This window comes from Camellia sinensis, chromosome 5 (genome assembly GCF_055761805.1).
Source record: "Camellia sinensis isolate YWXY chromosome 5, ASM5576180v1, whole genome shotgun sequence".
Classification (NCBI taxonomy): domain Eukaryota; kingdom Viridiplantae; phylum Streptophyta; class Magnoliopsida; order Ericales; family Theaceae; genus Camellia; species Camellia sinensis.
The window spans coordinates 141746648-141769327 of record NC_138965.1 but is presented as its reverse complement, the minus strand read 5'-3'; the positions used below and the strand labels follow the sequence as shown (position 1 = coordinate 141769327).

The window sequence follows — 22680 nt, the reverse complement described above, 5'->3', positions numbered from 1 at the left end:
GGTTCGTGACCCCCGCTGACCACCCAAGCGTCGGTGGCCTCCGGTGCTCACAGCCTTCTGAGATCGGCACCTCCACTGGGACCACCGCCGCAAATCAAAGGTTTTTTTCTCTCTGGCTATCGATCTTGGTCTCTCTGTGTCGATGTCGGCCTATTCTCCGTCGATGTCTGTCTCTCTCTGTGTCCAGCGATCTTGGTCTGTCTGTGTCCATGTGGGTCTCTTCTCCGTCGATCTCTGTCGATTTTGGTCCCTCTGTCGATCTCGGAGTGGCTGCTCTGTCGATCAGTGTCCATCTAGGTCTCTATGTCTGTTGATCTCAGTCTATCTCTTTCTCTCTCTCTCTCGCTCTCTCTGTCTATCCGTTGCTCTATATTAAAAACGGTTCTCTTTTGCATTGACATACTTGGTTGGATTTGGACTTGGAGTCGCTATTCGAAGCCCTCCCAGACTCGTCGTCTCTGAAACGGAGTTCTACTCAAAGAAAGGCCAAGCCCTCCGAAACGCCCTTCTCTCTCACATTGCCATTATTTGAACAAGACAAATACAGTGTGATTGGATTTTAGGAACTTCCAGGTATTGGGTGGAAAAAACGGAACTTACACGTTTTGTGAAGTTACTCACATCCCTTGTGAAAAAACTTACAGTATTTGTGAAAAGGTTACACATTTGTGAAATAATTTATTTTACAAAATTTAGACCTTTTCGTTGAAATACTTAAACCTTTTGTGAGATGTTACTAATTTATTAAAAATCATGTCTATTAAAAAATTTACACGTTTTATTGGAACTTACACTTTTAATGAGAACAGAACTTACACTTTTTTTGAAATTAGTTACATCTTTTCTGAACATGCTTACACCTTTTATGGAAATCTGAATTATATTTTCCTAAATTTTAAACCTTCAATGGGAAGTTACACCATTGTGACATATCTTTCATGTTTTGTGAAAACTACATACATGTTTTTGAAAATATACACCTTGCATGGAAGGAGTATTTGAATAAAATTTATACCTTTTGTTAAAAACATAAACCTTTTCTGAATGATTACACCTTTTTGTGGGAATGCTTACACCGTTTCTGAATGGTTACTGCTTTTGTGAATAACTGTTTTCATAAAATTTAGACTTTTTATGGGATATTACAACTTTTCTGCCAGCAAAACTTACATCTTTTTAAAAAATTTACACCTTCTATGGAAAATATGTTTTCAGCAAGTTTACACCTTATTTCAAAAGCTTACACCTCTTCTAAAAAGGTACTCCTTTTGTGAAGCAAACATGTTTAAAAAATTGTACACCTTTTAAATAGGAGTTACATCTTTTAGGGCTGAGCAAGGAATCCGTGAAATCCGTAATCCGATCCAGTCCAGTCCAATCCGATAGGTTTGGATTGGTTTTTTGAATCCGTGGTTCGGTTCCGGATTGAATAATTAAAAATCCGTAGTTCACGGATTGGTTCCGGATTGAATCCCACGGTTCCGGATTGGAACCGATCCGGACCGTATACAAATAGTCTATATTTTTATTATACATCCTCCCCCATAGTATCTTTTCTTATTCTATGTAAAATCTAAACTCAAACCTAAAATCGTATAATATATTCTTTTATTACTTTTGTTTGTTAGTTTTAAGTTTTAATTTGCAATGGTCTAAATACTTATGGTGAAACCAGTTTTCTTATGGTTGTTTAAATTCTAGAACAGTATGTCGTTATTATAGAAAAACATGTTGCTATTATGGAACTAATATAGCGCTATGTTTATATTTTTATGAAATTCAAGTGTTATATATATATTTTTGTTATTTAATTATGTGAATCCGTGGTCCTAAATCGATCCAATCCGTATTTAAATGGATTGGTTCGGATTGGTTCCATGATTTAAACGCATTGGATTGGTTCCAATTTTTTAGGAACCGTAAATAACGGATTGGTCCTGGTTTTATCCCAATCCGGTCCAATCCGGACCATGCTCACCCCTAACATCTTTGGTGAAGACAGTTAGACCTTTTTTGAAAATTTACACGTTTTATGGAAGATAAGCTTTTGATAAAGTTTGTTAAGGCCGTTTGGTAACACTTACGTTTTCAGTTTTATGTTTATATTTACAAAAACTTAAAAAACTCAAATAAAAACTTGTTTGGCAAAATTTTTGATTTATAAATCAGTGGTCTCAGTTTATAAATTTGGCCAAAAAATAAAAACACAAAAAATGTGTTTCCATTTTGAGCTTTCAGTTTTTTTTTTTTTTTTACCACCCAACACTAGCCACCACCCGCCACCATTTTCCACCACCGTCTTCCGCCTCTGCCACCACCACTACTGCCCACCACCCACCACCCACTTGCCATCCAACCGCCACCACCCACCACTTGCCATTACCATCCACCGCTCGCCACCACCACCTACTTGCCACCACCACTCACCACCCACCTGCCACCACCACCTGCCACCACTAGCCACCCACCACTACCTGCCACTGACCTGCCACCACCACCACCATCACCTATCACCCACCTGGTACCCACCTGCCACCACCACCCGCCACCCGCCACCACCACCACCCACTCGTTACCACCTATCACCCGCCACCGTCACCCACCCACCCACCCACCACCACCACCATCCGTCACCTACCCACCACCACCCACCACCACCCACCACCCGCCGCCACCACCACCACCACCACCCGCCACCGTCACCCACCCACCCACCATCACCACCCGCCACCACTCGCTATCCGCCACCCACCTGCCACCACCACCCACCACCCGCCACCATCACCACCACCACCTACTCGTTACCACCCACCAACCGCCGCTGTCACCCACCCACCCACCATCACCACTCGCCACCACCTACCACCTACCACCCACCTGCCACCACCACCCACTTGCTACCACCCACCACCCGCCACCGTTACCCATCCACTCACCACCACCACCCACCACCCGCCACCACCACCACCACCCACCACCCGCCACCGCCACCACCACCACCACCCACTCGCTACCACCTGCCACCATCACCCACCCACCACTCACCGTCACCACTTTCTACCACCGTCTTCCGCTGCCACTTGCCACCACTCGCCATTTCTCACTCTTTTTTATATTTTAAATTTTTTTTAAACATTTTGTCAATTACCAAATGCGTTTGTAGTTTATGTTTTTCAAAAAATAAACAAAAACTAGTTTATAAAATTTTTGTAAATATAAACTGAAAACGTAAACGTTACCAAACACACCAAGAAATTATTTGACAAAAGGTATAACCTTTTCAAATATGGTGTATGTTTGTCCGAAGAAGGTGTAAATGACCATAGAAAAGATGTAAGTTTTGTTTTTCACTAAAGGTGTAACTTGAAATAATAAGTTTAAATTTTACGAAAAAGGTTTTCCCACAAAATGTGTCATTTTTCAAGAAGTTGTAAATATTTCCGAGAGGAGGTGTAAATTTTTAGGAAAGGTGTAAACTTTAGGAATAGTTGTAAACTTTGTGAGTTTTTACAAAAGGTACAAGTTCCCAAGACCAATCATCGAAGCTGAATGTTTCGTTTTTACAAGAGATATAAGTTCCCAAAGAAGACCAATCTCAATGAAAGCTGAATGTTTCGTTTTTAGAAAAGATCCAAGGTGTAACTTTTACTAAGAAAATTAATGTAATGTAAAGATATAAAGTTCCAAGGTGTAACTTTTATGAAGAAAATGAATTTATAAATGATGTCAGTTTTCATTAAAAGGTGTCGGTTGTCAGAACAAGTATAAAACTTTAAAAAATCTCGAAGTGTTCAGAAGAGGTGTAAGTTCCGTCGGCCCGTCCGTCTCTCTTCCATCTCGGACCTCTCTCTTTGTTTGTCTTTCTGTCTGCCCGTCTCTCCGTTGTTCCATTTCCCCATAGCTGTAGGGTTTTACAGAGAACAATATTTGAGTGCTGAGCTTGAGTTCTTGGGAAGGCTAGCCATGGAAGTGGATGCGTAAATACTTTTTTTGAGTTGATTTTTGTCGGTGGAGCACAACCGCAAGGGTTAATCGAGCACCACCGTCGGTTCGTCTGATCCGGTTGGTATTTCCTTTATTTCGTGCTGGTACATTATCTGTCTCCTTGTTTGTCTTCTATCATTCGCATATACCTTCACACCCAACCCGAAATCGACCCAATAGGAACTGTTCTGTACTCCATTTTGGTATTTTGTGCTATTCGAATAGGAACTCTTCCCTCTGCTAACCGAAATGGACCCAATAGGAACTGTTCTGTACTCGATTTTTGTATTTTCTCCCTTCCGAATAGGAAGTCTTCCCTCTGCTATCAATGCTGCAAGTTGAACATAGGTATGATAGTAGTTAGCAACAAGCATAAAAGGTGTTCTGCATTTACATGGCGAACTTGTTAGGTTGGGTTATATATAACGAAAGAAGACTTTAAAAGAAATTTGTGTAATGTTGGCACGGGAAAAACAAATTTTTTTTTTTTCGAGTAGCCAAAAAAGCAAAAATAAGAAACTCGATAAACAAACAATGACTAATCTTGTTTCCACAACAGGTAGCACACTCGGTTGAATTGTGCTTTAAATTTTGTAGTACTCGGTGATTTTATATTGCCAGAACTTATGTTTAGAAACAATCTGTGGTACACGGACTCTTCAAAATAGATCAAATACCTGTGTCAGACACCTGAGAGTCGGACAAGGGTATGGGATATGTGTCGGATACTTTTCAACGGACACTTCTTATATAATTGTATAAAACACAATTATTATATGTGCAAATTATTGTGAAATTACTATAAATGTGATTTTGACACCGTGAGTTACATATAGTACCATTTTATGGCACATATTAGATTAAAAATATGATATTTTTTCCCCACACCGTGTACCATTGAATGTAGGGTTAAGATTTAATGAGTCGGACCTGTACATACATACCGCACCTGGGACCTGTACCCGAGTCCGTGTAACACAGTAAACAACTCTTTCTTTCAGTGCTGAAGTTCATGCATAGTTGACGGTATTCAACTTAAAACATAGGAAAGCCAATTGAAAGAGTTGAAATGAGGATGACGATTTCCAAATTTTGTAGAGAGCTATTCGTTCCCACACCCAATTCTGAATCAAGAGTTGAAGCATTCACTTTCATGGCTAGCCTTTTCAACAACTTAAGTGGCCGGAGACGATGGCTGAAAACCAATACCTTCTCCCCACTTGAGTCGGACAACCCTAACAGATTAAGGAAGAAGTTTGGCTTCAGTCCTTGTCTAATATCCAACTTTTCTAAGATGTGGTCCATCCGGGCATCGTCAATGCCCTCTGTTTCTGTGGTTGATGTGTCTGTAGGTGAAATCTTTAGGAGGGATCTCAACTGTGCGTGCACATACAGTGTACTCCCATCCCAGGTGATGTTCAACTGCTTAACGAAGTTGTTCAGTTTTTCAACTTCACGAACTGTCGTAAGGGTGACGTGAAGAAATTCAGAGAGGTCAACAAGCCCTGGCAATTCACGAAGAAAATCTAATTTGTAGAAATGGACAACCTTGCCTGTCATTGCACGCAACTTTTGAATGACGGTTACCTTTCTATTGAAGTTATCATCTTGCATATATATATAGCAGTTACATTTGAAGAGGAAGGTAGCTGTCATTCATGAGTTGCGGGCTGTCTGGACTTTATTGAGCGAGTTCATGAATGCGTACTCTCATTTGTCTTTTTTATGACCTTCGTGCAGAATGAGAATGGATGGGTACGTTAGTAATATTTTTTGGCAGGCAGTGGCAGTCTTGCTTGTTTCATTGTCACATACAATTGATGAAACTTGTTTGTACGCCCAGAAAAGTATTCTTCTCTGATCTGCCCACTGTCTGAGCACTCGAAGGTAATGGAGCATGGGCCAGGATTGACCCACCTCGATTCTCTGCAACCAAGTTGCTCAGTAGGAAATTGAAGCCCTCAACTTGATGGCTGGCCTTGCCAACAACTTAAGTGGCCGGAGACGATGGCTGAAAACCAATACCTTCTCCCCACCTGAGTCGGACAACCCTAACAGATTAAGGAAGAAGTTTGCCTTCAGTCCTTGTCTAATATCCAACTTTTCTAAGATGTGGTCCATCCGGGCATCGTCAATGCCCTCTGTTTCTGTGGTTGACGTGTCTGTAGGTGAACTCTTTAGGAGGTAGTTAAGAAGTTGAACATCACCTCGGATGGGAGCACACTGTATGTGCACGCATAGTTGAGATCCCTCCTAAAGAGTTCACCTACAGACACGTCAACCACAGAAACAGAGGGCATTGACGATGCCCGGATGGACCACATCTTAGAAAAGTTGGATATTAGACAAAGACTGAAGCCAAACTTCTTCCTTAATCTGTTAGGGTTGTCCGACTCAGGTGGGGAGAAGGTATTGGTTTTCAGCCAACGTCTCCGGCCGCTTAAGTTGTTGAAAAGGCCAGCCATCAAGTTGAGGGCTTCAATTTCCTTGCTTGTTTCATTATGACATACAATTGATGAAACTTGCTTGTACGCCCGGAAAAGTATTCTTCTCTGATCTAACCACCCGAAGGTAATGGAGCATGGGCCACGATGCAGCCACCTCGATTCTCTGCAACCAAGTTGCTCAGTAGGAAATTGAAGCCCTCAACTTGATGGATGGGGTTTCATCTGGTTTTCGTGCCTGGGATGAGCACCAATTTCTGTCACAGAAGAATCGTGTCCTGATTGTTTAACCCCGTCATGAAATAGTTCAGTTGCTTCTTTGTCATTTGTAGTCGGGCCTTCATAAAAGTATGTGCGTGTAGTCCTTCAGCCCTAAATGAAAAACACAATGTAGTCCTTCCTCTTGAAGATTTGGGAAATTATGCATTTATCGCTTGTACACAGAATTGTTTTAATTGTAAGCTGTGTGAACGAAATGCAAAATTTCCATGTGTGCCCTTTCTTTTGTCTGTTTCAAAATCTGTATATGTGTTGGGAAATTCTGCGTGTTGTTGTCTGTGTTTATGCAAAATTTTAAGGTTAACAGCCACATGTTACAGCCGTTTGTTTGTGTTGTTGTAAATATTGATTGCAATACTTTGCAGGAGTTGTCGTCATTGCATCTGATGGATATTGGTCACCTCGCACCAACAATGTTAGTTTTCTCCTTAAAGACTTGCTACCAGTTGGTTTCGTACATATGTTTGTAAACAAACGAAATCCATCACCAAGGAATACGCTGATTTTTTTCTGGATCAATTCTTACAGCAGCCCTTGTACTTTTGTGTTTGTGTTATTTGTTTTGCACAAATTTTGAATGGCCTCGCTTTGCACCATCAATTTTGAACTTTTGTTTCAATTACGTCCATTTGATTTCAACTCTTCACTGTTTTGTATCAGAAAATATGCATATACGTGGCAACTGTACTTTTTGTTGTAGTCAACTTATAACTTTACTGAACTTACATAATCTCAATCAATTGACATTACAATCTTTGTTTTAAAAATGACAAACGGCATTAGCAATTTGACCGAAAATGTCCACGACATTTGAAATGGACTGTCACAATTTAGGTAGTTTAAAGTGCATCGATCGAAATTAGACAACGGACAAAATGTGTACACCACCCCTGTAATTCTCCCTTCCATCTAATTTGTATGATTTGCTCTTTCATAAGGGGAAGGAAAAGATTGAAGACAATTGCCGAACAACATATCCAAATGTCTGACACTATCGCTGGCTCTTGTCGAAAGCGGCCAGTTGCACCATTCATTTGTTACAGGTACTAGTTGTTTATTTTGACAATCTGGAATTACATATTTCGTACTGAAATTACGCGCCTCGTCGAAGTTCAGTTTGTGATGTTTCAAATTGGTTTTGTTCCGCATGTCTGAAAATGTTTAACTTGGTGTCGATTCAGTCCCGGATGTACGAAAGCTGTCTTATGCCGATTTCGGGGCCAGCTTGACATAAAAACTTGCATATATATATATATATATATGTATTCATATTTCACATTTAGTGATGATAAGCTTGACGATGCTTGCATGCAGCCAGCAACAATTCAAGGAAATGCAAGGGCCAGACAACACTCGACGAAAAATGGTGAGTGTTGAAATCTGTATTCTCTATAATACACTATGATGGAAACACATCGCTGGGTTGCTATCCACACGTTGTATTGAATGGTCGTAGTGGGCTTGTGATTGTTTCGCGTTTGTAGGATTGTAGCATGTAATAATGTCACCTTCCTATTGTTTTTGTAAATTTCAATTCGTTGTAAAAGTCCAGCTACGTTTTGTCGCTGACTTTTTGCTGCAACTATTATTTGTATTTGCAATCTTATTTAATTACCAACAATGCACACGGATTGCGTTTGGCATAAAGTTGTAGTTACAGTAATTTCGGACTCATAGTTGTTACTTGTCTTGTACGTCTGTCATTTTCTTGGTTAAAGACTAGAAAGGAGATTGGCGAAAGGTGGAAGGCACTCCCCTCTGATGAGAAAAAGATGTTTGTGGAAATGGCTAAGGCGAGCGCTGAGGAACACGCCAAAGTAGTACCATGTGCACTGAAGTCTGAAAAGGTCATTACGTACTTCATGTTTTCGTAAATGCATTTGGCTAGGTCCTGCTTTGCTGACATTGTTGGTTGTATTTTTGTATTATTAAGGGTAAAAAATGTGCAGGGTAAAAGGCAACTCCGCATATCATTGAAGTCAATTGTTGAGCTAGTTAACCGGTTCAATGAAGCACAAAAGCAGGCAGTCATTGACATTGGGTTTGCTGGCCTCCTGGGGATGAAGTGTACACGTATAGATCACGACTTGTGCGCATGGTTGGTACAGAACTTCGATCCTGACAGTAGTTCATTGAATGTTCATGGTTGTCAAGTCAGGCTCACGTGTAAGGCAGTTAATGTTTTATTGGGAATACGGTGTGAAGGTGATAACGTGCAGTTGGCTGGGTCATTGGAAGCATATCCCAATATCTATAATGAGGTTGGAGTTGTTAACGGAGTCATTCCTTTGAACAAGTTGAGACTTTATCTGACCGAGACTGCTGGTGCGGAGGACGAGTTTCGGCGGAAATTTGCGCTGTACGTGTTGGGGGCCATGTTGTGTCCTACCACAATGACCGGGTTGAAGCCATCGTTCATTCATGCCGTGAAGGACGTGAATCGTATGCGAGCTTGTAATTGGGCAAAGTTGACACTGCAATTCCTTCACAACGGTGTTCAGAAGTATAAAGGTCATCGCGGTGCAACTGGATGTGTTTTCCTGCTAATGGTATGCCAATACCTTGAATTTTTTTTCCATTCCCCCCTTCATGTGTTTCATGCATTGTTCTGTCATGGTTCAACAAATTGGCCTTGATTGGGACATACAATGGTACCTGCTTTGTGAGTACGACAAACAGCACTCTTCCTGACCAAGTATGGTACTTGCAGAAATAAATTTTGTGTGACTACCGTCATGAATTTAAGAACAAAGAGTACAGGGCAAAAAGTATGCTGAACCTCAATGGAGGAACCAATTAAAACTACGTTGCGAAGAGGGGAACATGTACATAAATTTTTTTTCTTGGTTTCATCAATAAAGTCCTTGGTGTGCTGTACAATTTTTTCCCCAAAAAACATTGCATGATATGTGCCTATAAAGTTGACAGCATCCTCAACAAAATCGGTATGCTATGTACGTTCCACTGCAAAATTGAGAATAATGAATGTCATTGTTACTGAATATAGTTCATTTCTGTGGGAAGAACAACTTAATTATGGTGTGCCCCTTAATGTCCACAGCTGTTGTACCTTGATTGTGTTTGTCTGAGCTCGACTACGACGCGGTCCACACCTCGGCTTCATGATTGGGGTGATACCCAAATACGGGAGACGCTGCGACGTATCAGAAGGAAGCAAAATTTCCCAACAATTGCGGTAAGCACTCCTACCACTGTGCACATTTCACACCAATGACCCACTTGTCTTCAACATACAATGTCAGACTTCATTTATGCGTTTCTATGATTAGGTGGAGTTTGATTACAGTAACGCCGATGATGCTGACATGGATGCATGCCATGTCGAGAACCAACAAACAGGACAGTACAATGAAGTCCGTATGAGCAATTTGGAGTCCGACATTCGTGAACTGAAGGAAATGATGAAGCAAGTTCTCCACAACCAAACAGATTTAATGGAGATGTTGCGACATTTCGAAGGCAAGCAAGTTGTTCGCAATGACAAGGTAATCCATCCAAGCATTACGCAATTTTCACACAGTTGAGCCACATCATTTGAAGATGGTTTGTAAGACTAAGTTCACGAATGTGTATGTATAATTAGGTGGAAAGCAATGATGTGTGTATCATTAACCTCTCCTCCAATGTTGCTCAACTGAAGGAAATGCTGAAGCAACTGCTTCAACGTTTCAGTTTGGGCTGCAACGAACCATTCACTGAACAAACCAATTTACGTGAACTGAAGCAAATGCTACACCACCTCATCGAAGGTATATTCTCTACACCACAACCGGCAGGCGTGGCCAAATAGGGTGTGGACCCTGCTGTTGGAGTCGAGGCGCATGAGGATGGCGTGGTCAAACCATCGGACGAAGTTAACCCAATGGAGTGTAATATTTCAGATGTACAAGGGGTGGATCACCAACAACATATTTTGAAGGGAACCTTGGCAAGGGACAAAAGTCATTTGCATGATGGGCACAAGCTGAACATCGAAGAAGGTGGGGACAACAACAAGAAGGGAGGCCTTCAGTCAGGGGAAACATATGAAACTGAAGATAAATACAGTCCTGACCTTCAGTCAGTGGGCGTGAAGAACGTGGCGTGCGATGTGCATACTTCTCCTACTAAGCTTGGCAAACCATTGGGAGCAACTGGAATCGTTAGAGGAAGTGCGAAGGGAAGACGAAAAGGAAAAGGAAAAGGAAAAATGTGCGGAAGTGGAGTTCAAGCCACTGAGGTCGGGGATATGCAATTGTGCATCGATAGCAAAACAAATAGTGGAGTTGACGACAGCAGTTCACCTGTGGATGTTGATGGTGTGGACAACGTGAACAAGGTACAAATACTGCCTTTAATGCCCCACAAGTTGTGAATACCCAATTCATGCCCACATCAATAATGTGAATCAGTAATTTTACAATCATCTGTGTTGTATTGTACTAGTTGTCAAAGAATTGCATGTTTGCAGTTATGACTGCTGCCATATGTTAGTACACATTTCTAACAAACTCCGCACCAAACATCACAAGTTGGGAAAACTCTGAGGCTCACAGTTTTTACATCATTTCACGTTTTTTTTATGACTACAGACCTTGTAATATAAGCTTCAATATTTTTATGAAATGTGTACTGTTAGTTGGCTGTTTATTTTTGTAGGACTCGTTGACGATGTTGGACAGCGAAGGGTTGTTATCGGCGGAGGAACAAAAACTTCTTCACTATGTATTTGACGATAGCAAAAATGAAATGTATTGTTTCATTTACTACTTGTAAATTTTCAATGACAGTCCACTGTGAAATAACTATCGTTCTAAGGATCATTTATTGCTTGTAGGGACATTGTTGTTTCCATGAATCTTCATGGACGGGCATGTGAAGTTGGCACCCGGCATGACATGCGCACGCTCAAACCAGGGTCATGGCTATCCGACACTGTAAGTGTTGGCTGCACAAATATGAATCTGTGTTTTTCAGTACCCCTAACTCAGAAACCTTTCTAATCAACTTGCCTTGTGTCTTGCATACAATGTTCCAGCCAATCAACTTGGTGGTGGTGCAATAGACTAATCGACAGAGGGATTTACACAATGACGGGAGGCACACTGATTGGTTCTTTCCCGTATATCTGTCGGTAAGTAAGTGTTTAAAGCTACGTTGTGTATTGTGTATGACATATTTTGACAAATGTTTCCGTCAATGACCTTTACGCATTACACATGCAGACTATGATTCTAAATAAAGATATGCAACCTCTGGACCATGAACATATCGTCATATCATTTTTCGGACATGACAGATACACTGGTGCGATTGATGCATGCCAGAGGGTAATATCAATGTTCATCCCGTTATATTAAAACGAAAATATGAAAGCCATTACATGTTTGCATGGCCTCTAAACAAGGTCTGCCGTTGTGTTTTCGTGTAGATTTACGTGCCTTTCAATTACAGAGGAGTGCATTGGTTGTGCGTTAAAATTGATATGGTGGACCGTGTAGCCTACCTATTCGACTCAGTCCCATCCAACCGACCGAACAAAAGGAAGCTAAATGCAGCTAAAATTTTGGTATGTCCTTCTGGTGCATTTCTGAACACTACAAAAAACTTGAACATCCTTTACGTAAACCAACTTCAACCTTGTGGAACAGGTTGAAACTATGCACGACTTGCTGCAACTACACTTTGGAAATGATTATGTTACAGACGTGCGTACCTTCCACCGCTGCATGTTAGACGAGAGGCCAGTACAACAACTGGACGAGTAATCCACAATCCATCCCTCACATTAATGTCTAAGCTGCATGACTGACTTAATGAACCTATTACGTATTGACGACAACTTTAATGTGAAATTATTTTTGTAGCACGTTTGAATGTGGGATGTTCGTCACCAAATTCATACAGCAACCTGATTTAAGCCCCGGTCCACACAAGGTACATTCTACCGCTTAATTTCCATTTGTCAATCAAATCCTTCCTCGTACGTCCTCCAATTTTAACTGATTTGTCTTATGATTTTTGTGGACAAAGTTCGCTCCCTCTGTGCGTCATAAGTTGTTGGTTGACATCGTTATGGATGTCAATAATGCAAAGATCGCAGAGTACCGGGAGTGCCTTCATATGAGCAATGCCACAAGCTAGGCCAGTGATGGGAATGGGCTGCCAGTACGCCAATAATTTGGGTGGCAATAGGAGTTTAACTAATTTTTTATTCTTTGATTTCAATATGGATGTTAATTATGGGTCCCCAGTATTGTTTTTGCTGGACGATGTAAATATGGACCAACTGTAAACATGGATCAAACATGTCGATGTAAACATGGATCAAACATGTCGACGTGGCTGCTGACTTAGTACTATTTTGTTTACGCATGTTTCTTGTTCGGATGAATGCGACTGTAACTGTATATAATTTACGGCTGCTTTTGTTACCGAAGTTAATTTATAATTTAATTACAAAAAAGGGAAAATTAATTTTCAAAAATGAAAGAAACCACATTATGAATGAAAACTCAATACTCTTCGTAGGTAAGTTATATATCAGCCCATTAGCACATATGACTCCAGCCAAAAAAAAACTTTCATGGCTTACAGGGAAGGATAAAAAAAAAGTAAATCAAATCTACATATCTGCTGCATCATCAGCAGCGTCTTCTGAAGAGTTGTCCGTACTATCTGACTGACTGTCCTCATCCATTGTCTTATCAGACTTCGCTTCGTCCGCCGCCAATTTGTCATCGGTCAGCCAATCAACGTTCTGCTTGATAGCGCCGACTTGCCGCTCCAAACTTGACAACCGTGTGTCCACTTCATTCAGCCTTTCGTAGATAGCTTGCAACTGCTGGAATACAGGAGCAACATGAGCTTCAACAATAGCTTCAATCTTGTTCGAATCGGACATTTTGTAGGAATATGTGTATGGTTTATTTTACTGACTACTTTTTTAAAGGAATGTACAGATTCATAATATTACACAACACTATGCTGTAAGTATTTGTAATATATGGTACATGACTTGTATGTTTGCAGAAGACCTCATGCATTGTGACATAAATCGTATTAATTTCTCAAACTGGCCGAATTCATCTTGCAAAAATTCGTTCCTTCTTGCATGCACCAAGTCATCCGTTCAGTACCCCTGATCGTCCATTATTTGGCATTTCCAACACACATGCATTGTACCTTCCATCAGTACTATCCCACTGTCATTGATTTCCACACCCACAGTTCATCATACAGTCACATTCGTCATTTGTATTTGTGCCCCAACCCAATTACATGTCTACTCATCCATAAAGGTTAGCAAAATTGCTCTTATCAGATACATATGCCGTTCCAATTGCACCGAACCTTTAAATGCAATACCCGCAGTCATTAAGTTGCTTTTACGCAGTTTGGGTAGTTGTTGCCACCAAACAACAATAAGTGTGTTCACGTCTTTAAACCTACCACCAACGTATTAATGACTATGGGTTGAAGGTAATTTAACATTTACTACCAACCGCAAAAAATTTTGCAACCAGTGTTGTTTCCTTTGCATTTGGGTTTGTTTTTGCGTCCATATATTCTTCGTGAACCTGCGAAAACAAAGTTGGACTCAATCAAGAAGCTTCACACCTATGGATGCACACCACGGTAAACGTGGTCGTAGACAATCACTTGTAACGGCTAGCAGCTCCCGACCGAAGTCACCAGAATTGGATTATGCAGCTGGGTATATTGATTCCTTCGGTGATCGACGTTTCTTTGAAACAGGGTTCCCACTGTGGAGTTTTGAACCTCTACGGGATTACAACTGCACCCCAATACAAGATGCTTGCCTGGGGAAGTATTTTGGAATTCCAGTTTCACTGTTTGCCAAATGAGTTCAGTGTGAACACCACTGTCGATGTGCTTTTCTGAAGGTCACAAAAGCCCGATCGGTTGAAATGCAGCGGCAATTCCCTCATGTCAGCGACTCCCAACTTAGGCATCGTTTGCAAAGTGAGGTTGATCAAATGACTCATCGACTCATTAGGAACTCACAGATAGAGGACGCAAAGGCAGAGTCGAAGATACATGGATCGAACCCGGCATCTGCGATAAAGGCTATAATGGAGGATCCTGCACTGGTGTCGGACCCTGACCTTTCAGATTACTTAGACTCCGAAGTTGTTGATTTGAGCAAGGATTACCAGACCTGGACATGTGTATGACATAGTAAGCGTAGTCTTGTGAGATGGCATCGTCGCGCGAAAATAAACGACTTAGAAACTAACAGACCGTCATACTCTGCTAACCATTGCAACGGTGCATGCGTTAACGTCTTCATCAAAATGATTTGTTGAAGGTATTTTTTTGGGTCACCGTCCTCGACTAAAATCTGTCTTATGATTTTTGTTGGTACGATGACAAGGTAATTTTTTTGTAATGTCAATGACCGATATCAGAAACTATCATTAACCTACGTTTTGTTGATTACTTCATGTTTGTGAATCGTTCAATATGGACAACAAGGTTTAAGTGTCGGAATCATTGACTGGAATCACAAGTTGTAATTGCAAACAAAAATTGTGCACAACCAGCCAACGGTCTCATACACTCTTACCATCAATATGGGCACAAAATGTTTTGTTTTTTCAAAGACGACGGTTGTGTGGAAGCATACCCCATGGGGTCAACCTGTGCATTACCAATTTTTCTCCCATTGTGCATTGTTATGAACTAATCAGCTCCCCTCCAAACAAAAAAATATACAATAGACCATGCAGAAACAGAGTATTGATATTCATTAATGAAGAAGTCAGCACGATGGTGAAGAAATGTACCACGCATCCTATATCTGCTTTCAACTTGCTAACAGATAATAGTTGAGGCCACAGATAAGTGACAAACAGATACTAGTTGACAGATAACAGATTTGCCAAATCTGTTAATTACAAACAAACCTGCAACACATAACAGAAGTTGTTCATTATAACCAAAATTGATGCACCCAGATAAGAGAACCTGCAACAGAAAACAGGCCACAGATAAGTGACAATGCACCGAAAAAATTCAGTCATCCACAAAGCATCCACAAAATTCATCCACAGAGCATCCACAAAAATGAATCCACATACCATCCACAAAATTCGTCCACAGATCTGCCAAATAGCATCCACAAAGCTCTTACAATGACACCAATGTTTCCCAAAATTCATTACAGACTAACATTATAAGTCACATCATAATAACTTATAAAATTCATTCCGTACATTCATTCCATAATAAAATTCATTCCACAAAGCTATTAAGTAAGTTACATAAGTTACATCATAATAAAATTCATTCCATAAACATTACTTACATAATGAAGTACAATACAACAAAAACTGGTATAAACTTCCATTCAATTTCCCAAAATACAAACAAGTACGAAAGTTACATGATCAAGTACAAAATGATAGAAGGGCTGTGCTACATCCCCCGAATTTGGGGGCCCCTAATCCCCCGAAAAATCAAAACAAGGCAAAAAAAAAAAAAACATGCCCAAAATGACGTTGCTTTGGGCATTAGGGGGATTAGGGGGGGCATTTTTAGGGGGACAAATCATTTCTCAGTGATAGAAAATAGGAAAATGATTTGTCCCCCTAAAAATGCCCCCCCTAATCCCCCTAATGCCCCAAACGACGTCGTTTTGGGCAAAATTTTTTTTTTTTTTTTTACCCTTTTTTTTTTTTGCCTTGGTTTGAAATTTAGGGGGATTAGGGGGCCAAAAATTAGGGGCATGTAGCAAGGCCCTAGAAAAAATAATGAAATACACCATCGCTTTGATTATATTTTCTATCCTTTCAAGCCTTCGACCATGGTCATTTCCCAAGTCATGAAGCCTCGTCCTTACATCGTTGAAGTGTTCTACTGTTAAAGCATCACCAGCTCTAGTGTTGGAAGGGATTGTGGACATAACGCCTTCATTATCTTCAGCCACGAAGTTGAAGTAATTGCAATGGGGAGTGGGAGTGGTACTCTACAATGCATGACAATCAGTTAGTTGAATACGACAAATATTACTGTGACTACTAAAGGATTAAAATTTCCAATACATACTTACATATTTTGATGGGCAAACAAAGCACAAACGCCCTTCATTTCCATTCTTATTGTTCTGACAATACGTATGGCAGCGGTTCTTCCACAATTGCACAGCCTCGTTTGTAATCTTATGTTGCTAATGTTAGAAGAAGAAGCCATTTTTTAAATCCGCATACATGAGAAATTTGTAGTGGTCTGCTATGCTTCTGTTTGATGGGGTTAATAGCAGGTCTAGCTTAATTTGAGGGACAGAGTGTGTCTTTACTGAAAATATCTATTTGTTCAAACTGCCATGTTCAATAGCATTTGCACAGAGGTTACACAGACTAAACTGTTAATAGCATTTTAACAAACATCGCAGCTCAATGTACACACGTAGCATTTTGAAACTGAACAAATACAGCAGTTTCAAACATAGCATTTGTGATTAATTACACACATGTTACACACATAGCATTTTCAATTTGAACAAGCATGGCAGTTTTACAAACATTTCAGGTCAATGTCAAGTAAATTATCAATCACACATGTTAAACAACTATTATCAACAAATCATGCTGAAGTGAAATGATTAGGGGCAGATTGTTGGAGACTGTGATTCAGTAGTTATCAAACTGAAATAGTTATCAACAAATGACACATGTGATTTTCAACAAAGCACACTGAAATACTTATCAACAAATCAGTAATAGTTATGAACATTTAAGTTTAGTTTGATAATAGTTACCAATGTTGATAATAGTTAATTCAAGTCACGCAGCTAACACATTAGTTGATAGCAGTTCATTACAACAATTCATGCATGATTGACAACAAATTCAGCAAAATCACATTATCAATCACACATTGAAAATTACACAACTATATGCATTCGTTCAACTAATTATCAATCTGCATAATCATACTATGTTCTGCAAAGATGTGATCCTTTCATTTTATGTTGGATCGGTTTCTGCGTATTCATACTACGTTCTGCAAAATTTATACTTTAACTCTAAAAGGTAAATGCATAAATGTTCGTCACAATATGTGCCGCATTTTTCAAGCATACCATTTATCTATCTGCATAACAGTAATTTTCAAATATATTTTGTGAATCACAACCCTAACTTTTTTATTTCAGCGTTTGGAGGACGAACCTGGTTCATCTATGGCCTGAAAGCCCACATTATCGTCAACAAATTCCTTCTCTACAGCCGATGGTGGTCGCGGTCGAGCTATGGTTCGCGAAGCAGAGAAAATGAGGGCTACAGCGGTGGGTTGGGTTTACGAGTGGGTGGCCGTCGGGAGTGGTCGCCGGTGAGGCTGGGTTCGGTGGAGGAGGAGTGAGTGTGACAGTGAGGGGGAGTGAGAATGAGATTGAGGTGTATACTCTGTATAACCTGTATAGCAGAGCGGGAAAACGGAAATTTATGTTTGGTTTGCATTTGGGAGACGAGTTTTAAAGAAAAAAATTTCTAAAAAATTGTTTGGTTTTAGTTTTGTAAAAAAAATTTCAAAATCACTTTCTCTCACTTAGATATCAATCAATCACTTTTTCTCTCTCCTCTCTCCTTTCCAATCACTTTTTCTCTCACACACATCTACTCAAATTCTCCAAAATATCAAATCATCCCAAACTCCAAAAAAAAAAACTCTCCCAAAATACACAACCATTGTTAACATAAATTTCAGAACATAAACCTTACACTTTTGATCATTTACCATGTGTATTATCAAGAAATCAAGACAAAATAACATACCTGAATCCATTGATGAACGGTTAAACGGAAGCGTGATTATCAATGAACTCTTTGTTATTGATTATGTTATTGCCTTCTAATCCTTTCCCCTTTGGTGCCTTATGTTTTTCCTTGAGAGGATTTAGAAAATAAAATGGCAGTGTTCTTCTTTTTTCAGCTTTTTCACTTGGGAAGGAATAGGGACCATAACCTTTTAAAGGTTGTAATTGGTTTTCAAAACTGAAAGGTTGTGGAAGTTCAAAATGAATGAAAACCAACTTTAACCATTATTGGTTTTAATTTCTATTTATTGGTTTTCAAAACTGAAAGGTTGTGGAAGTTCAAAAGGAATGAAAACCAATTTTAACCAATATGTTTTAATTTCTATTTCTGCCTCTCATAGAAATAGAAATTATACAACTAGCTAGTATCTACACATTAGGTCCATAACACATATACCTTTAAGCCTATTAACGAAATTGAATCACTTAAATTGTAGGCTTCTTATAAATGATAACACCACATTCAATTATGTGGTCCCATTGAGACATTATCTAACAATCTCCCACTGGACCACATATGTATACTGAAAAATGTGCTTAACTTTACTGAGCTCAGAAATTTGTTATCATAACTTGAGGGTATCCAAACAATCTTGTCCATTAACTATATTAATATAGGATCAAAGCGGTCTTCATTACATCAATCGTAACTCGACCCACCAATGGTCACGTATACTAATACAGCTAAATGACATAGATCAATCATGGATGCGTAGCATGGAAATTACATGTGATGTGATCCATACATGCCTATTTCCAACTGGTCCTACTTAACTTTATTGAGATCAATACTTCACAATACGTAACAGAGCGTAATAAACAGAATATTTCATTTCTGCAGAAATTAATCAAATTACATAGATAAAATTCAAGGCTGACATAAAGCAATAATATAAATACAAACTCCCACTAAACCAGAATGTTCTCAAATAGAACAACATCCATCTGGGCAGTGTGCTCATGAAAAACCTTGGGTGGTAGTCCCTTCGTAAGTGGATCCGCTATCATGGAGTTTGTCCTAATGTGCTCTATGGAAATCTGTTCACTCTGCACTCTTTCTTTTACAACTAGGAACTTGATATCAATATGCTTTGATTTTGTCAAGCTCCTGTTGTTATTTAAAAGAACAAACCCAAAAAAATTTTAAACTCTCTCCCCAAATTTTTTTTCAAAAACAACTCTCCTAAAAACAAACCAAACAGTCTTCATTTTAATTTTTAGTCCATAAGCCAAAAAATCACTAACAAAAGACAGAATGAATTAAGACTGGGACCCCCTTTCCCCGTACAAGGATCCTCTCCTTGCAAGCCCCTCCTTGTGCCCGTCCTTGCAGAGCCTTCGGGCCTACTTTTAGGCCCAATTTTGATAATCCAAACCGTTGATATTTTCTGATTTATTCAGTATATCATACCTGTAAAAAATCAAGTTGATTTATTCACTCTCTCTGCTTCCAAGTCCCTATATATGGAGCCTCCCTTTCTCCTCCCTGCCTTGGCGCGCTCGCCCTCCAATTCCCTCTGGAGATCGCCCACTCTGCTATCCACCTCGTCCTTCTGCCTGACCAGCTCCTCATTATTGCTCATAGCCTCTTCATGTCGCTCGACCGCGGCGGCACAGGCTCTTTGCGCCTCGTCGAACTTCTTCTGCTCGCCAGCAAGTTGGAACTCGAGGGACACAACCTAGCGGCGTGTGTCCTCCAGCTCCGCCTGAACCGTTTGCAGCTCAGTGTGGGCACTCTCCCAACTTGCACTCTTCTCCTTCAACTTTGCAAGCTGGGCCTTGGCCTCATCTGCCTTGAGTTTGGCACCCCCCGCCTTCCTCAGCAGGGCCCCTGCTAAGGTGGTTACCTCCATTTGAGCAAAGTATAACCCCCTTAGCAGCTCAGCCTCGTTGAAGCTGGAGGCCGAGCGCAAGGCTGCCTCTTCTACAATCCCTACAAGGTGATCTACCCCTGCTCTGGCTGGGCCTTCTTCTCCCTCCAGCCGCCCTGCGGTCCTACCGACTCCTCCTTCTTGAGGTACAAGACCCCCCTGAGGCTGTCCCTCCCTCCTTGGCCCAGGGCCAACAGCCTCATCCTCCACTTGCCTTTCGGGGACGACCTTTGCGCCCCCTACGACGATCGCCGCCACCACTGGCACCACCTCCATGACCTTTGAGGCAAGCATTTATTACGACAACACCTCTCCGTCGGAACAGGACCCCCTTACCCTGAGCAAGGTAAGCTACAACATAGGCTTTCGGCAAGGAGAGCAGGTCGGAAGGGACAACGAAATGATGAGAAAAGGATATAAGCAAATGTTGTAGACAAGAAAAAGGTTAAGTTCTCTATCTGGAATCCTCTCCCATATACTCTGCTTCTTTCCAACAACTTGCTCGTCGGAGAGTTCGCTAGGGGACTACTCCGTTCCCCGTTGAACTTGCCTGCAGGTTATCTGGTGGGCTTGATCATTTGGACACGGCCTGGAGGAGCTTAGACCTGTCTGATCCATACACTGGGACGAACAGCATTAACACATAATCAGTGCAAATTTCCTGTCACAAACATCATATCCAAGTACAACAAAATCTATTACTTTGAAAACACAAAAAATTAAATTTAAAAAATATGAAAATACTAAAATAACATAAAAATAGCAACTTCCTAACCACCTTTTAGGGCTGGTTTGGCATGTTTACAAAAAGCCAAAAGTCAAAAAGTCAATATTTTTACTTGGATCACATTATTTTAAGTCACATCACCTCTCACACACATCATTTCAACCCCTAACCCAAACGGAACTCATATTTCACAAAAAGTGAAAAAATACATTTATTTATATTTAAAAAGTGAGGAAAAAAATTGGACTAAAAAAGTGCAATTTTTGTCTTTGTGGATGAAAAAAATGTGGATGTTTGGGTTAACTTTTTGACTTTTATAAAAAAATGTGTATTACAAAATTGTATAAATTAATGTGTAAGGCAAAATTAGAATTCGGAATTGTGTAGGCGTAATTTTTGACTTCCTGTGAATAGTAATAACTTTTTGACTTTTTGGTTTTTTTTCCTAACTTGCCAAACTTGGCCTTAATATGTAGTGTCACGTACGTTTCTGTTTCCCTCCCAAATTTGGAACAAAAACCAAAGTCGGCAGACAGCGATTTTGAAATCCCACAGACGCAGTACTTTTCATGATGACACACATGTCGTAGCCTTTCTAATCTCACCAACTCATTTCCATTTCCCATACAAATTTCGGCTACTTTGCTGTCCCTCCTTCTCTCTCCATTTCGGTTTTGCTGTCCACCTCCAGTAACACACTCTCTCTCTGTGTCTCCATTTCGACTGCGCCAGGTCGCCGACGGTAACAGTCACCATTTTCTCGGGCATGTGTGAGTCTGTCTATTTTTTATTTCGGAGCACATTATTATTATGACCTACTGTGTTCCACTCGCACGACATTACCATTTATGAACTATGAAACTGTTCCTCCTTAGGTAATTGAAACCATACGTACGATTAGGTATACAAACTACACGGGTGACAAACTGATATTGCCATTGAGGAGTTCCAAACTGACAGACGGTCTTCGTTGAGCAGTGTAGTCGGGTTTTTATTTCTCTGCATGAAGGTAAGTTGCGTATGGGTGCTGTTGGGTTGAATGTCCGATGTGGCCCTATTTCAAGTGTGCGCATTGGTTGTTGATTCGGGCTTCAAGTCGTAAATACTATAAAACGAGTACAACATATGGCCAATTAATTTTCGTAAAACAGTGGCATGCCATATCTGCATAAATTAACGACAACATATCGTACTTGAAAATAAACGAAAAGTACCACTCGTACAATGCACGTACGACTCAATGGTCCGTTGATTGTAAGTTGTTAACAGTCAATTTCGTTTTGTTACAATGTGGGAGTAACGTTCTTTCTGCATCTTTATGAATATTGCATGCAATTCTTTGCAGGAATTATCGTAATTGGATATGGGCGACATGTCAGACAATGCGAAGCAACTGTGAGTTTATGTCGTTCAGTATTTGATACAGTTAGGTTTGCAAGGTTATGTTTCCTGTACCTACTAAATACCACGGTCTGTTCGTGTATGGCATATTGTGCCGTTATGTACTGCCATCAAGAGGTTGTGCGATTTGAGTTT

The 22680-nt window shown here is 40.3% G+C and overlaps 1 protein-coding gene and 1 long non-coding RNA gene across 2 annotated transcripts; both read left to right on the top strand.

Moving 5' to 3' along the window:
* The first annotated feature begins 7070 nt into the window (after positions 1-7070).
* LOC114294795 (uncharacterized) lies at positions 7071-8283 on the top strand. The gene is made up of 3 exons (XR_003640624.2): positions 7071-7122; positions 7646-7750; positions 8022-8283. It is a non-coding gene; the product is annotated as an uncharacterized LOC114294795 (long non-coding RNA).
* Positions 8284-10532: 2249 nt separating this feature from the next.
* LOC145791735 (uncharacterized) lies at positions 10533-12851 on the top strand. The gene is made up of 6 exons (XM_082872158.1): positions 10533-11046; positions 11367-11458; positions 11545-11644; positions 12359-12471; positions 12575-12644; positions 12741-12851. Exons 1-6 carry the CDS (start codon positions 10591-10593, stop codon positions 12849-12851), a joined length of 942 nt encoding a protein of 313 aa, XP_082728284.1. The 5' UTR covers positions 10533-10590.
* Positions 12852-22680: the final 9829 nt, after the last annotated feature.

What these genes read in the sequence shown, in the direction of transcription:
- LOC145791735 (XM_082872158.1), top strand. Translation starts at nt 10,591, where the DNA reads ATGGAGTGTAATATTTCAGATGTACAAGGGGTGGATCACCAACAACAT. An exon ending in GTGTGGACAACGTGAACAAG is followed by an intron (nt 11,047 to 11,366) that starts GTACAAATACTG and finishes TTATTTTTGTAG; the next exon opens with GACTCGTTGACGATGTTGGA. An exon ending in GACGATAGCAAAAATGAAAT is followed by an intron (nt 11,459 to 11,544) that starts GTATTGTTTCAT and finishes TATTGCTTGTAG; the next exon opens with GGACATTGTTGTTTCCATGA.